Genomic DNA, 16,817 nt, shown 5'->3' with positions numbered 1-16,817 from the left:
TTGTGACAGTGCACCTCGTGGAAAGCATGTATTTTCTCCATATGCCAAATGTGGTTTGTTTTTTTCTTTTTTAAATGACATCATCAGGTGGAAAACAGTAAAAATGACAAATTCCAAGGCAAAAGTCCAGAATGACACTCAGAAATAATACAATGCATGTTTTTATGCTTTGATGGCTGTGGGATCAAAAAATGAAGTTTAAATAGATATCAATGGCACTTTGTTTTTTTGCACTTAACAGTCTGAATGTAACAATTTAGTTTCCACAGTGTATTTTAGACTTATTGTAGGAGCTGAGCTGGAAATTCCAAGATTAAACAAAAATGCACATCCTGCCAAAATGTATTCCATATGCATTAACACAGCCAAAAGTATTTTACAAAATGAAGAATGAAAAGTGTGTAAAATGCATCAAACAGTCCTAAAGGGTTAACTTCAAAGTGTCTTTATTAGACTGCCATTTTCCACATGTTGTTGTCTCAATGAACAGGTGTTGAAACTGATTCAAAGGCCACGTCGTGTCCAAAAACTGCTTTTTAAGTGATGTATGTTGTTGTGAACACGGGAAAATGAAAGCACCAGCTTCACAACACACATTTAACATTTTATTAAACAACATTCGTAACTCAAGCACAGCTGGAAAAAAGCCACGTGGTCTTTAATCAGCACAGATGTCAGCTCAGAGAAGAAGGTGTGTGCTCCGTTATTTGGCTTTCTCACCCTGTAGAGACAAACAGCAGGTGGTGTTTTTGTAGAAAACAGTGATTAATTAACTCTTTAATATCAGGTGAGCACTGCTTTGCTGGAGGTTAAGATTTTTGTGTACGCAAGTCAGTGCAAGAAAATGACTAAAACTTGGTTTTCATGAGGTGGGAGACAGAAACTACTGCTGCATTTAATCTGACAAATTCATTGCTGCCAGATTTTTTGATTTCTTTTTAAGGTAGGGGAAAATGTCTGGGGAAAACATCTGGGGAAAAGTATATGTATGATTATCAAAATGATAGATTTTAAATGATGTTGCAAAATTATTAGAATTTTTAAGCACTTTTTCATAGGTAATTTCCTTTGTTTGACTTTCTTTCTTTTTTTAATACTGAATTTTCAGCAATTTTCAGGTAGTTTTGACTTTCCTGGGTCACTCCTAAAATAAAGCTTAAAAATAATAAAATATTTTAAATGCATTATTATGATCATTATAAATAAAGTCTTTTGGGAGTTCTTTTTCATAGCATTCTGCAATTTGCAGAGCATAAGTTTGCTCAGGGTTTGAGGGTTTAGATATGTAAATGAAATTTTGTAACGCAATTTAAAACATGTTATTATGATAATTATAAATATATTTTTCCCTAGACACTGGGCAGAAACATTTTAAACCGAGGATATTTAGACTATTTCCTGAACATATTTTAGAGTTTACCTTGATGACGCTGGCCAGCTCCTGCAGAGTTTGTTCGTATCGGGCTTCCATACCCTTCAGGTTCTCCGGTTTGACGATCTGCTTTTGAATCCCGGGACTTCCTGCTTCCCCCACCATCTGAAGGAACTTCTTTTCCTGAGAAAACAGAAAAAAATGTTTCATATGTTTGTCTTTACATCTTGTTTATGCTGTTCATACCTCTTGTCTGCTTCTCTCATCCATTTTTAACACTTTAAAACCTGAGCAAATTGGCTTGATTTCTTTCAAAAACATTAGAGGAAGACAGCAGGCAAATTAACAAGAAATGGCCCAAAAATTAGCAAGAAATTGGTAAAATTTTAAAAAAAAAAGTTTTTTCCTGTAACATAAATTTAAATGTAAGATTTTTAAATGTAGTTTTCTGGACATTTTCCTCATTTTTTGATAATATCTAATAATCTCCCCCTGCTTTACTTTGCGACTTTTTTAGTATTTTTTTTGCAATATGCAAGACATCTTTTGCCAAGTTGTTTATTGTGTTTTTCACCCATGTTTTTGCAAAACATCAAACGTGTGTTAAAGGGTTAATTATATTTGTTGCAGTGTTGCACCTGTACTCCCAGCAGAAAGGTGAAGGCCAGGCCTGTTTTCCCCGCTCGTGCTGTTCTTCCAATCCTGAAAACAGCAGAGAATCCAGAACAAAGACTCAGCCAGAGCACAGTACGGTGGATTATATGCAGAATCACCTACTGATCATCATTAATAATCAAAAACATACATAGTAAGCCTGTTAGTGTCTGAAAACATCAGACAGAAGCCGTATACAGTTACTCATGTTTGACGGACAGCTCACCTGTGAATGTAGGTCCTGATGTACTGCGGCGCGTCGTAGTTCACCACAGATTTGACTCCGTCGATGTCGATGCCTCTGGCAGCCGCGTCCGTGCTGATCAACCTTCAGGATGACACGTTCATTAAAAATCACTCTGCTGGAATTTATAAATGGCAAAGTAAATGAAAACATACACAGAAATAATTATACATTAAGAAATTACAATAGACATACATTCTCACACCTATTTAAGTGCTCATTAACACTGATTTTAACAAATTTGTGACCAAAATTTGAAAGAAATATGTTGATTATAATGGCATAATAAGTCTTGGATCTTTGATGTAAACGTGAAAAATGGGTGCAAAAACAGAAATATCAATAGTGTCCTTGAAATAAAATGCGACGTGAAATTTGCTGAACTGAAACAACAATAATTTTTTTTTTAATTTACTGACTGTGCAGGAGCAGATTTTTTTTCTGTTTTTTTAATCCATTAATTTATTTTTATTATCATTATTTTTGTATTTTCTTTGTAATGCAGACTCACAGCTGGATCTTTCCTTGTTCAAACTCCTTCAGCGTCTTCTTTCTCTCAGCAGGAGAGAGTCGGGACGAGAACTCAGCAGCTTGAACTCCACCGAACAGCTGCACCAGCAGGTAAAGTCTGAAAACACAGTGAGGCCACCATCAACATCAACATAATAAGAAAAACAACATGGGTTAAACCCTTTGGAACCTGAGCACATTGGTTTGATTTAAACATGGGGAGCAACTTCACAAGATGTGAAAAATTTGCAAAAAATTGTTAAAATGTTACAAGAAATTAACAAAAAAAATTGTACCAAAAAGTAAAAAAACAACTAAGAAAATTACCTCAAACCTGCTGACAAGACATGGCCCAAAAATTTGCAAAAAATTAGTCAAAAAAAAATAGTAAAAGATTTTCATTAAAGAAAATTAGCCCAAAAAGTACACAACAATCAAGAAAATATGTCTTTATTTTATATTTTGTTTGTGACATAATTTTAAATACTATTAGACTATTAGAATTCTACACATTTTTCCTATTTTTGGATAATTTTTTAATAATCCTCCCCTCTTTTAATTTTCTTGACACTGTTTTACTAATGTCTTGAAATTTTTGTTGGTCATTACTTTTCTTTTTTTCTACGTTTTCAAAAGAAATGAAACCAATTTGCTCAGGTTTCAGAGGGTCAAACTGCTTGTGAAAGGCATCCGAACGCAGCACATGAAAACTGTTGTCAAAGGGTTAAACAGAGATCCAACCTGTGCGCGGTCTCTCTGGAGTTGGTGAAGCAGAGGACGGGGCTGAGCTTCATGCGCAGGATGAAGTGGAGGATGAGGAGCGGCTTTTTGCTTAATGTACAGGGAACATAATACTCCTGAAAACACAAAGGTGCAGTTATTAAAAAGTGACCCAAGTCTTTGACATCATCCAATCATCACTGTGCATCTTTCTGAAGGTCAAAGGTCATCCGTTACCGTCAGGCCCTGGGGGAAGTTAAAGCGGCCCTGCTCCTGGCTGGAGGCTGCAGGTGTGGCGTCGCTGCTGTGGATGGAGCTGAAGAGTCGGGGCTGGTGGAGGCCCAGCTGCTGCAGCTTCTCCGGGTTCTGTGTGAGTGTGGCCGAAAACAGCAGCTTCTGTAGCGGCATCTGAGGCGGAGACAGACTGAGAGGGCAAACACATGCTGCCTGTCATTCAAAGAACTGTGATTTTAACCCTTTAAAGCGTGAAGAAATCAGTTTGACTTCTTTCAAAATTACAGGGAGAAGGCAATGAGCAAAAATAATTACTAAAATAAATTCCCTAAAAATAAGCAAAACATTGAAAAGATTTTTAAAAAAAAGAAAAGAAAATGACCCCAAAAAGTGCAGAAAATTAAATTAAAAAAATTATTTTTTTTCTGTAGCATAATTTTAAATAATATATAATTATATGATTATAAATACAGTTTTACAGAATTATATACTTTTAAGCATTCTTAATGTAATTTCCTTCTGTTTATGTTATTTGCTTGTTTATTATTCTTGTATTTCTCCCCTAATTTTTTGAAGTAAAACCTGAACAAACTGATTTCTTTCAAAACCAATGGGACAAGGCAATGAGCAACTTAATAGCAAATGGCCCAAAAATTGACAAGATATAAGTAAAAATTTACAAGAAAATACCTGAAAATAAGAAAAAAAAGAAAATGACTTTAAAAAGTGCTGAGAATTAGTAATATTTATTTTTATATTTTTGAGACCTCATTTTAAATACAAGAATATTATAATTATAAAAACAATTTTCTGGATAATTTTCTAATAACCCCTGTTTTATTAAACTAATTTTTAAGTCTTTTTTTTGTCACACATATTAAAACTTTGTTTAATGGTGGAAAAAAAAATTCCTGAATCTGTATCCTCTGTTAAACGTAGACTCACCTGGCTGCTGTGACGTGTGTCGGCTCCGTCCTCCTGAAGATGGACATGGTCTCTGGTCCAATTCCTGATCTGTACACCGCCTTCACCACCTGACTGAGCCACGACTGGTGCATGCTGTCAATCATCCGGTCAGCCTCGTCGATAATCTGCGATGGGTGAGAGAATTAAAAAAAAAAAAAAAAGAAACAGTCCACCAGCAGTAGACGGCACACAATAGAATTAAATGTCAGTTATATCTTTTGTGTTTTATTTATATGTATTTGGTCTATTGGTTTCAAGAACTCACAAGAAACCGGAGGTGTTCCAGACTGAAACCTGGATTCTTGTTGATGTGATCGACCAGTCGACCCGGAGTGGCCACAACGATGTCTGCTAAGCTGCGCCTCATGCCCCCTCTGGAAGAAACAACACAAAGAAAAGAAGCCGTATGGTAAGTTTTTTTCCTCCAAGTAGCGTAAAAACACCACGCCCTGATCCGATATTGATATTTGTCTCTTAATACAGCTGCACATTTAGAGCCTGTATGCGTAGGATTGATCCATTTCTTCACCAGTACCCCAAAACTATCATAGGAAAAGACACAATCTGCAATCATCAAAAAAATATTTCAAGTTTAATTGCAACTTTTAACCAAGAACAGCGCTTCTGGAGCAGCAGCGATCAAAGGTCAAGGTTACTGTGACTTAAGTCTGTCTCATTCTTGTGAATGTGATATCTTAAGAACACCTTTAGAATTTCTTTAAATTTGGCACAAACGTCCACTGTGAGTAATGGATGAGTTTGATTAGATTGTGGTGATTATTGGTCAACAGTCAATGTTACTGTGACCTCATCTGTCTAATTTTTGTGAAGGAGACACCTCACATTGAGGGAATTTCTTCAAATTTGGCACAAACGTCCACTTTGACTAAAGGATGAATCGAGGAAAATTTGGTTATCATAGGTCACAGGTCAAAGGTCAACGTCACTCTGACCTCATCTGTCTCATTCTTGTGAACCCGATATTTTAGGAACATCATGAGGGAATTTCTTCAAATTTGGCACAATCACACACTTGAACTCAAGAATGAACTATTGAGAGTTTGGTGGTCAAAAGTCAAAGGTCAAGGTCACTGTGACCTCACAAAACATGTTTGTTCTCCATAACTCAAGAATTTTCTAAATTGTTATGACAAAATGTCACACAAATGTCTGGTAGGATAAAATTCTACGGTGACGACATCTTATATTCAAAAGGTCAAAGGTCAACCTCACTGTGACATCATAATGTTCTGGAAAAAAACACACAAAAAAAACATTAGAAGGGGACACATTTGTTCAGATGCTGAATTGGTGACACTAATTTTGAAACTGTGCTGATGGTAGAGATCTTCTGTGTGTGAAGCATCCATGTTTTCACTGACGTGTGAACTGTAGATGCAACTTGACTTGTGCACGGAGGCATACATCCTAGTTTTTATTTTTTTATGTTTTCATTTATTTTTTTAAATTTTTATTAATTTTTTTTTTGTTAATTGGGGTTTCATTTCCTCAAGCATAATAGACATTTTTGTTTATCGAATGGTCTGAACTAACACCAAAATGCAAAGATTTCTGTCATTGAAGGTAACAGGGACTCAGTGCCTTTACTGTACACAGACTGATCATTCTGTTGTGCATAGCCACCCCCCAAAGGTCCAGAATGAGACACTAAATCCCCAGACTAAAAGCCCTCAGATCTCCTGAGCAGCTGTTGATGCATTATGTTGCAGCTGGACTCACCTGTGTTCTGACAGTGACGCCTGCTCTGCAGCGAAAGACTTCTGACCAGCCAGCATCACCACTTTGAGAGCGGTCCCCTCAGCATACGCTGTGAACACTTTGCAGACCTGAACAGGAGAACATTTTACTTTCAATCTATACAGCAAACAGTGCTGGTTACTGTCCTCCAGAGATTTTTCTGATAGATTCTGACCTGCTGGGCGAGCTCTTTGGTCGGCAACACGGTCAGAGCCCGCACTTCACACACCATCCGCCCCATCAGCACCTGATGTTACAAAATTATGTTTATTTAATCTGGAGAGTCTTTCTACATGTTCTTTGTCACGGACACTGAATGAATCTCTTTCTCACCTGTATGACAGGTATGACAAATGCCAGAGTCTTGCCGCTGCCTGTCGGTGCAGACACACAAATATCTCTGGGCTTGTAGCCGCCGCGTCCAATCAGCAGCCCCTGATGCGCACTCTCAAGGATGGCCGGGATGACCTCGGCTTGCACTGTGAGGAGGTCAGACAATAATGGTTCCCAAACCTTTACAAATCTCAACATGACATCATAGTTCCATTTCATAGTTCCACCCACACAACACGTGCTTCCTTTTTAGCCACAGAGCCAACACAAATGTATTAAAACACACTAAAAAAGCAAACAACACTGATGTTATATATGTATGTGTGTGTATATATATATATATATATATATATATATATATATATATATATATATATATATATATCTCACCTAGAACTTTGTGAACCTCCTGCTGAAATATCAAACAACTTTATCCCACAGGGAAGCCAATTGTCCTTTCAGATAATTAAAGTTCAGCCTGTGTGTCATTACCTGGAAAAAAGTGCTGAATTCCATTATTTTGAAGCTTTTTCAGCAGCTGAGCAGAAAGATCAGGGACGTCGCAGATGTTGACCAGGTTACTTTTAATGTCTCTGTGAATGACATCAGGCTGAGCGAGCCACTGAGGCAGGACTCTGTGTACCTATCAGAAAAATAAAACACACACATTAACACTCTGTAGATATCAGCGTTTCCCACGAAATTACAATCTTTATTTTTGTACTCAGATACATCTTTAGTACTGTTGTTGGTACATATTTACTTTATGTACGTTTTTTACTTATGCCTTTGGTGCTTATTCAATTCTAAGTACATATTTTTTATTCTTTATTTTCTCTTTGTAGTTTTTCTTTGCACCATGGGTATAGAGAGAAACATATTTTCCCAGACCTAGTCCCTGTACCTTTTGGACAGGTTTGTTCTCAAATCCTCCCAGAACTGTGAATCCAGCTGAAGCAGAAGTCTTCCCTTTAGTTTCTTCTGTTGTGACATTTTCTTGCTCTGTTTTCTCTTCTTCTTCTTCTTCTTCTTCTTCTTCTTCTTCTTCTTCTTCTTCTTCTCCTCCAGTGTGCTCCTGCTCATCTTTTCCAGTCACAGGAGAGTCTGGAAGACCTTTGACTGAATTGCCTAAAATCCAAAAACAGACAAATCACCTAATCGGAGGCATATCATCTTGTACAGGTAGTATGTGCATTATAGAAACAACATCACAATTTTGAGTGGGCCATAATAACTAAACTATTAGAGTAAATAAAGATGCCTTTTACAAGCTGTACGACCTTTTGAAAACTGTGAAAATTAGTTTGATCTCTATTAAAAACATGGCTAAAAAAGGCAAAGAGCAACTTGGAAAGAGATGTCCTACAAGTTGAAAGAGATTAGAAAAAGCTGAAAAGAAAATGACCTGAAAATTAGTTTAAAAAATGGGAGAGTGAAAGTATTTAAGTTAATGATCATTTTTAATAAATTAGGGAAAAAAATGTCCAGAATACTATTAGAATTCAATAATTAATTATTATTATTATTATTATTATTATTATTATTATTATTATTATTATTATTATTATGGAATGTTATTAACTTTGTGTTATTTACAGATTTTTTTCTTTTTTTACAAAAACTTTATTGCCCACAAATGTGAAACTTTGCCTTCAGTTTCATCATAAAATACATGAAAGACATGCCCCAAGAACATAAAAACAAACAATAAAAATAAAAAAACGACAGCAATACATTCCATGTAAAAAGTATAAAAATAGGTCTCGGTGATAAACATTCAAGCAGATATCATGAAATTTTTATACCACCATTTCTTACGACTTACGGTAAGCTAAAATCAGCTGATAATATCGATAATGCCAAAATATCAGTCGGACTCTAAAAGGCACAAAACACAATGTAACGGTAACAAAATGTCATATCATAACACATCATATAAATGATGTGAGTATATGAATATATAGCCCAGTTTGGTGTCTACATAAAGAACAAAAACAAGCACACACACCTGACTTTTTCTTCTTCTGTTTCTTATCTGCACCCGTCTTCTTCTTCTTCTTCTCCTCTTTGACAGGCGCATCATGGCGATCAGAGTCTGAGACAAACAAAGGCACTCCTTCTGATTTCTTCTTTTTATGCTGTCGAGGATCGTCACTGCCTTCCTTATCAGCTTTTCTTTTCTTTCTGCCGTCCTGCTGTTCTGTCTGTTCTTTAGGCGGCTGTTTCTGTCTCTGTTCTGTCAAACTCTGCTTCTGCTTCTCTTTGGCCTTCTGCTGCAGCTTAGCCAGTAACGCCTGAGACCGAGACTCCTTTGACACGCTCCCATTGTCCTCCTCTCCGAGATACCTGAGGGCAGCATGATCATAATAATGTTACAGATTCTTCAGCAAAAGTTCAGCACAGCAGCTTTTGGTTATGTTGGCAGCTTTTGATTTAAGAATTACACCATTCTATTGTACTATTCTATTATATTCTACTCTCTTTTTAAGTCACAAAATGCTCTTCTTGATCTGTATTTTATATTATGTTTATATTTAGATTTATGAATTATCACTTTAAAAACTGGAGCAGCATCACTTTTGTTGTGCTGCTTTCAGACACCTTTCACAAATATTTAAACCTTTAAATCTTGAGCAAATCGGTGCAATTTCTTTCAAAAACATGAAAAAAGGCAATGAGCAACTCTGGAGGGGGGGTGTTTACAATTCTCAAGAAATTAGAAAATTATTTTAAAAAACTGGGGGAAAATGTCTAAGGAATAAAAGAAAATGCTTGAGAAAAAATAAATAAGAATCAGAAAAATTATGTTATAGAATTCGTTTATTTTTTCCCCCAGGCCATTTCTGTGTTGTTGTTCTTTAACTTTATTTTTACTTTTTCCTAAAAAAAAACAGCAAACGTTTTTTCTGTTTTGTTGTTGGTTTATTTGTTTTGTTTTTAAACTGACTTCCTATGTTTTTGTGAGAAATCAAGCTAAATTGCTCAGGTTTCCAAGGGTTAAAGCCCATAAAAACCACCACGATTTTCTCCAGGGTCATGTAGTAATGTGAAAAAGCAGAGACAGACGGCGTAAGTTAGAACAGAAAATAAGCCTACCTGTTAACAAGAAACAGAGACATTTTAACAGCAAGATGAAACGCTCCGAGAAAGTTTTGTATCCTTTTCAGGTATCCCGCATTTGAAACTGATAAATAAAGAATATCAATAACCACATCCAGATTCGTTAAGATTTCTATGTCTTAAAAAATACTGTAAACTTCTGCTGAACTACAAAAATCGCCACTTTCTCATGTGTTTTTCACATTGTACAGGACGCAGATTGATGACGACATTCAAGCCGGTCGTCTGTTTTTTTCGTCATCAGTCTGGCGCTACCATATCAACTTAAATTTGCGGTGCAAAAAATCAATTTAAAGTAATTATGTTGCTTTCACGGCCAGTTATCCATAGGTGGATATTAGATTTTGTGTCAAAATACATTTAAAAAAACACAAATGCGGCTAAAACTTTACTTTCTTATATTTTTTACATGGATCCGTCCACGCCATGACGTTATCCAATAAGAACAAAGTAAGGAATTTAAACCAGAGCGGCGGTTCCGTTTTAAAGCATAGCGAGGGGAGGATTTATGTGCTGAAGTTAGTTAGTTATTTTACTTTTTTAATGTTTTGGTGGCTGACTATTAACAATGACAGAGGAGTCGGCTGTTAAAGTTTGTGTTCGTGTCCGTCCGCTTATCGCGAGGTAAGTTTTGTGCCAACAGCTAACGTATCCGTTAGTGAGTTACCCCTGGGTTTCTTCAGCTAAGTTACAACGTTAATGCTAACGCTACCTGTTAACGAATTTCTCACTGGATAAATTTCAGACGCATTTTAACTAGTTGTTACAGCAAATAATAATTAACGGAGGGTATTCTATGTTTTAACGTTGATCGATGAAAACGTGTTGTAATGTCATTACGGTAATGGTTACAAATAAAATAGGCGTATTTATTTGTCGTTAGCGAGCCTGTGCTCAGCTTTTGTTGTGGTGCCAATACCACAAGTGTTACGTTTGAATTACAGTTCAAACGAATTACAAACAAGAACACTTATTTGCTAACGGCAGGTGTTTTGTACTAACTGCTTACACTGCGGTAATAAACATTGGGACGTACTGTTATTGTGCTACTGTAACAGAAATATTATAAAAGGACTGGGGATGGCGCCGTTTGGTCTAAGATTGTGCGTCTTAATAATGATCAGACACAAACTGGAGCAAGGCGCCGTTTATTTATATCCAGGGGCGTTGGCACATAACACAAAGTTTGGCCTTTGTTGTTGATTCTAACAGCGTCTTCAGTGGCCACAACTGAAGTACTAAATATCCACAACACATTTATTAGACAGTATTATTGTTTTTATTTGAGCCACTCAAAGTAGAATTTTGTTCTGTAACTTCTCCCATGCATATATTACATACACTGACAAGCATTTTCTTTTGTTCATTGTTTTCCATCTGCTGGTGGGCTATCACTTTAAGAGTATGCATAATATGATGTAACTTCGAAAACAGAAAATACTTGGTGATCACTGTAATTGTGGGGAAAAGTGGATATATTGTTGTTGGTGAAATGGGTGGTTAGTTAGTGGCAAATCAGATATCAGCAGAAAATCTAATATTGTGCATTCCTAAAAAAAAAAAAAAATCTGTCTGCTAGTGTTTTCACTCATCTCAATTGTGTGCTGTGTTACAGGGAAGAAAGTGCCGAGTCTGAGAATGCAGAGCCCGTCCACCTGTTTTGGAAAGCTGATAAGAAGTCGATTCATCAGATCGACGATGGGAATTCCACCAAGAGCTTTTGTTTTGGTGTGTTTTGCAGCATGTACATTGTAAAGAATTGTGTTTACTGGACTTTGTGGCCCCTTTGAGATATTTAACAGAGTCATAATAATAGAAATCCACTGTACATTCTGTTTCTCTCACAGACCGAGTGTTCACTGCAGATGAAACAACCAATCAGCTGTACCAGACCATTGCAAAGCCTCTGGTTGTGTCCACTGTTGAGGGATACAATGGTATATCATGTAAACGGAATACAGTGAGATCTGTCTTGTGGAAATGTGTTGCTCCATACACTCACTGCAGCTCACTATTTTATGTTTGATCCACAGGAACCATATTTGCTTACGGACAAACTTCTTCCGGAAAGACTTTTACTATGATGGGATCTGAACGAGCACCTGGAGTGATCCCTCTGGCTGTGGAGGATGTCTTCCAAACTATCAAAAATGTAAGAATTTTAGCACCTCTTTGATAAAAATACCATGTTGCTGTGTAATCACTGCGCTTTCTAACCAATGATTTATTTTTTTTGCCAAAGTGTCCAAAAAAGGAGTTCCTTCTCAGGGTTTCGTACATGGAGATCTACAACGAAACAGTCACAGACCTGCTCGTTGACAGCTGGAAGAGGAAACCCCTGGAAGTCAGAGAGACAATCAATGTAAGCAGTCCTTCTCAAATTTTAAGGTTGAATGGCATTTTATCCAGTTGAATCTTTTTAGGCCTGATTTTCAACATTGGCCAGTAATTCAAGTTAGAACCAACCAAATCTCTATTTAATTTCTCAATATAATCACCTTGTATTTGCTGAGCAGGCAGATTTTTATCAATATTATATATTAATTTTCAATTACTTTTCTTGTACTTTTTTACAAATTTCTTGCTAGTTTCTGGGCAATTTCTTCTTTTTCTGCTCATTGCCGTCTACTATTGTTTTTGAACGAAGTCAGGCCAATTTGCTCAGGTTTCAGAGGGTTAAGAACCCAACCCCAGTGGTAGTAGAGGGTTACAGATAATGTTAATACCACATTTGTTAAAACTATGATATAAAGTGCTAAAAAGGAAAAAAGCAAACAAAATTACTAATGAAATTTAACGGTGTCTTGATAACTGCTGTTTGCAGAAAAACATCTATGTGGCTGACCTAACTGAGGAACTGGTCACGTCTCCTGCACAAGCCCTGGCCTGGATTCGGAAAGGAGAGAGTAAGATCTGAGATTAGTGAACATGAGAACACTCCCTACAGACTGTGTGCGTAAAAACTAATGAGTTTCTGTCTCTGTAGAGAACCGTCACTATGGAAAGACGAAAATGAATCAGCGGAGCAGCCGCTCGCACACCATTTTTCGAATGGTAAGCAGCACCACAACATATAGTAGCATGTAGGATTCTGGGGAAACGTGGATTTTTCATAATATGTTTCTTCTTAGATCCTGGAGAGCAGAGAAAGGAGCGACCCAGCATCAGGAGAAAATGCTGATGGAGCCATTATTGTGTCTCATTTGGTGAGTTAGCTCCCTTTTATCGGCTTGTTTTTCATCTTTCTCTTAACATTGCTGTCTGTGTAATTTTTTTTTGTTTGTAATTATTTGTCCGCTTCCAATTTTGCTTCGTTTTCTAGAATTTGGTTGATTTAGCTGGATCTGAGAGAGCAAGTCAAACAGGAGCTGAAGGTAAGCTGTTTCAGGCTGCTGATCGAAGCCACATGAAATGTGTACGAGACCTGATACTATGTTAGAGTTTACTGATTGATGCACATTAACATGTATAAATTAAAAGTAATCCTTGTGTTTGATATGTCAGGCGCTCGTTTCAAAGAAGGTTGCAACATCAATCGTAGCCTCTTCACACTCGGCCAAGTGATCAAGAAACTGACTGATGAAAGCCAGAAGTGAGTAAACAGTGGAAATACAGTGTACTCACTGCAGTGACTTTTTTAATGTAACTTCTATTGTTTGTCTCTGTTGATTTATACTAAACATAGTGCCATTAACTCTCTGTTCAGGGGTTTCACCAACTACAGAGACAGTAAGCTAACCCGCATCCTGCAGAACTCTTTGGGTGGGAATGCTAAAACCGTCATCATCGGCACCATCACTCCTGTTGCTCTAGATGAGACGCTCAGCACTCTGCAGGTTGGTGACATGCAGGTTTCTGTCCTGCATACCTAATACCTTTAAAGTACTATAACATTTAACCCTTGGGCCACCGTTTAAAATACTGACACTATTCCCCCTCACACGCAACAATACATTTCCATCAATACTGCCATAAAAATATAATAAATACGTCTTTAAGATTTTTTTTTATTTTGTTAAATTAAATAATTCTGAGCAGCTTAATTTCTGATCCTAGCTACTAAATGTTTGTTCATTTTAGAATATTAACCCTTTAAATGCCAGTTTTTGTGAAGATACCACTATATTTAATATAGGGAAAAAGATCAAAATATTTTAACATACTTGTGGCTAGGGGGATTTTTATTTTTAATTTTATTTTGCAGGCTAGAATATGTCATTGATTACCAACATTATTGATTTTGATTATTTTATTTTATTTTTTATGCCATGTCAGTTAAAAAAAAGTACACTATTCCCCTTTAACACACTAAAAAGCATGTCTGTCAATAACCCTTTCATTTTATTAATTTCTGCAGGCTTGAATATGTCATTGAAAGCAGCATCATTGATTTTGATGATTTTTTATTTTTTGTGCAATACTCACAATCTCCCTTACCATGCATCAATGAATGTCAGTCAATAGACTGCCATAAAAATATGATGGATTAATATCATTTTATGATTTCTTTTGTAAAATATTTTAATGGTTTCAGTCTTGATCATAACTACCAAATGTTCATTCATTTTCAGATAATTAACCCTTTAAATACCAGTTTTTGTAAAGACACCACTATGTTTATTATAGATAAAATCCACAAGATGAAAAAAAATCTTTTTTTCATTGCGTGAAAGACAAACAAAACACAAACAGGACACACCACTCCATATTTACAAAACAAACATGAGCAAACAAACGAAAAAAAAATCTCGTTGCGACTTCATAAAGTTTCCAAGATAGTTTAACCACAAAATTAACATGTTGTCATGAAAGGTTGACAGAAAGACATTCTTACTGAAAATAGGGACCAATAAATGTCTCATTTCAGTAGTGTATCCTTAATCACCACCCCTCAGACTCAATAAACTTCCCGCATCTATCTAGGTATTCTTGGTTATTTATATAAAATTCCTCTAAAATAAACTGGTGTTTAAGGAAACCCTTTTAAATCTGTAGATGTTTAAGGATTCTGCCTCAGTTGCCTTGTAAATGAACATTTTCCCCAATAAGATAATTAAATGTACAATATAGCTCTTTGTTTCTGTAACATTTCCCAACATCACAGAGAAAAGGTCCAACTCCATGTTCAAACTTTTTTTTTTGTGTGTGTGTTATTGTCAGGTTGTGTCTGCATTTTGGGGAGAGGTCCAGGAAATGTGTTAAAAAAATGAAAATATTTTAATAAACTTGAGGCTAGGGGGATTTTTATTTTATAATTATTGCAGACTTGATTGTGTTTATGCAAAAGTACAAACCTCTGCAACATTTCATGGCAGAAGCATAATTACGGCCAATATGGTTAAGAAACAAAAGTGAAATATGCATTTTTTTTAAGTTGGAGGGTTAAATATTGAATTTTGAAATGGTTAGATAGTGTGGATGTCATCATCCAGAAAATTGCATTATATGACAATTTAAAAAATTAACTTATAGAGTGCATATGGGAAAGAGAAATTAAATCAATTCCTATTTACAAAATGTGTCTTTGCTCTAGTTTGCCAGCACTGCAAAGAAAATGAAGAACGACCCCCACGTGACAGAGGTGTCTGATGATGGGGCTCTGCTCAAAAGGTACCGCAATGAAATTGTAGACCTCAAGCGTCGTCTTCAGGAGGCAAGTGTCATCATTCTTCTTCGGTATTGTTCTGTTTTTGCCATCATTACAACTTCCGCTGTAGCAGCACGTTCTACCCGCTGACCTGTGGATGACCTCCTCACAGGTTTCCTCAGTCACGCAGACCACAGCGACGGAGAGGGAGGTTCTCTCCCAGCTCCTCCAAGAAAAGGATCAGCTCCAGAGAGAACAAGAGGACCGCATCAAAAACCTAACCAAGCTGCTGGTCACCAGCTCAAACCAGGTTCCTGTTCAAAAGGTAAATATGACACAGAATAATGTTGCAGTTTAAGTCCAGTTTTTTTCTCTTCAGTATTGCAGTCATAATAACTCTTGTCCTGTTTTTAAGATGCCAAAACGCAGAGTTACGTGGGGAGGAAAGATGCTCAGACTCGCCCATCCCTCTGCATGTGATGGTGGTTCATCTGACCTCAGTTTTGCAGAATCTTTCACTCGGAAGAGGAAAGCGACTAATGTCTCTTTGATGGAGCTGGTTGAAGGTAAGAGGGAGTACAAAAAATCAAGTAAACGCACTCTGAAAATCACAATCCATCACATAGATTCCATTTCTTGCATGATCCTTACTCTCTGATACACAGTTAAATGCACACATGGTATGTTTTAACAGACGACGAGGACTTTGACTCTCACTGGGAGATTCCTGATGAGCCCACAGATGATATGGAGATCAGTCAGAGCTCTGTGACTGTCCGAAGCTTTGGAGACAGGTAAATGTCTTTTTTTCTTTTTTTTTTTTTTTCTTGTTTTTTTTTTTTTGAGACCAATTTCGTTTTGTTTATTTTCAAAACTTGCAGGTATAAATCAAACAATGAGTCCTGTCAATATAACAGATATAAATATCCATAATAACAAATGAAAAGTAAATGCTAACTATAGTCCAATGACAGCATCTCTTCCTAAAGCAGTTGAGAGTTGGTCAAATCTTCCGATATCCCTGATTGGTAGAAATAATATACTCAAAATGAATATTCTCCCCAAGCTTTCATACTTATTCCCGAATATTCCCTTGCAACCTCCACCAGATTTTTTTTTCCCTAGAATGAAGGAAATGTTCAGTAATTTCTTACGGAATAATAGACGCCCGAGGCTTCATTTGTCTCTCTTATATCTGCCTTATGACAGGGATGGGCTAAAACGTCCTAACATGTTGTTATATTATTGGGAAGCCCAATTAAGAACATTAATGTTTTATTACTATACAGACAAGTCCTTAGCATGGAGGGATATTTAAA

General features: G+C 36.5%; 2 protein-coding genes across 5 annotated transcripts in view; one reads left to right on the top strand and one right to left on the bottom strand.

Annotated features, from left to right (window-relative positions):
- Positions 1-592: 592 nt before the first annotated feature.
- ddx51 (DEAD (Asp-Glu-Ala-Asp) box polypeptide 51) lies at positions 593-10,134 on the bottom strand. Its single transcript, XM_088089193.1, has 16 exons — positions 9,888-10,134; positions 8,800-9,137; positions 7,696-7,919; positions 7,284-7,434; positions 6,792-6,937; positions 6,634-6,705; positions 6,441-6,547; positions 4,966-5,074; positions 4,680-4,825; positions 3,738-3,924; positions 3,522-3,637; positions 2,782-2,898; positions 2,253-2,354; positions 2,011-2,074; positions 1,421-1,555; positions 593-721 (listed from the first exon to the last, which is right to left on the bottom strand). Exons 1-16 carry the CDS (start codon positions 9,908-9,910, stop codon positions 704-706), a joined length of 2,055 nt encoding a protein of 684 aa, XP_087945319.1. The 5' UTR covers positions 9,911-10,134; the 3' UTR covers positions 593-703.
- cenpe (centromere protein E) overlaps positions 4,695-16,817 on the top strand; it is a 43,060-nt gene continuing 30,937 nt past the window's right edge. For 2 of the 4 annotated variants that reach the window (XM_088089192.1, XM_088089189.1), the window contains exons 1-15: positions 10,373-10,535; positions 11,527-11,639; positions 11,759-11,848; positions 11,945-12,063; positions 12,154-12,273; positions 12,736-12,817; positions 12,898-12,965; positions 13,043-13,117; positions 13,234-13,285; positions 13,416-13,503; positions 13,618-13,747; positions 15,445-15,564; positions 15,671-15,823; positions 15,914-16,064; positions 16,193-16,292. In XM_088089192.1, the coding sequence (XP_087945318.1) occupies positions 10,480-10,535; positions 11,527-11,639; positions 11,759-11,848; positions 11,945-12,063; positions 12,154-12,273; positions 12,736-12,817; positions 12,898-12,965; positions 13,043-13,117; positions 13,234-13,285; positions 13,416-13,503; positions 13,618-13,747; positions 15,445-15,564; positions 15,671-15,823; positions 15,914-16,064; positions 16,193-16,292 (1,517 nt within the window). In that variant the 5' untranslated portion in view covers positions 10,373-10,479. Of the gene's footprint in view, positions 4,835-4,958; positions 5,110-6,792; positions 6,948-10,372; positions 10,536-11,526; positions 11,640-11,758; positions 11,849-11,944; positions 12,064-12,153; positions 12,274-12,735; positions 12,818-12,897; positions 12,966-13,042; positions 13,118-13,233; positions 13,286-13,415; positions 13,504-13,617; positions 13,748-15,444; positions 15,565-15,670; positions 15,824-15,913; positions 16,065-16,192; positions 16,293-16,817 lie in introns of those variants that run through there. The other 2 variants (XM_088089190.1, XM_088089191.1) reach the window with 2 other exon arrangements.

The sequence above is a fragment of the Plectropomus leopardus genome, chromosome 16 (assembly GCF_026936395.1).
Source record: "Plectropomus leopardus strain MGB_pleo_1.0 chromosome 16, ASM2693639v1, whole genome shotgun sequence".
In the NCBI taxonomy this organism is placed as follows: domain Eukaryota; kingdom Metazoa; phylum Chordata; class Actinopteri; order Perciformes; family Serranidae; genus Plectropomus; species Plectropomus leopardus.
The sequence above is the reverse complement of the archived record's forward strand: the minus strand, read 5'-3'. Positions and strand labels throughout refer to the sequence as shown.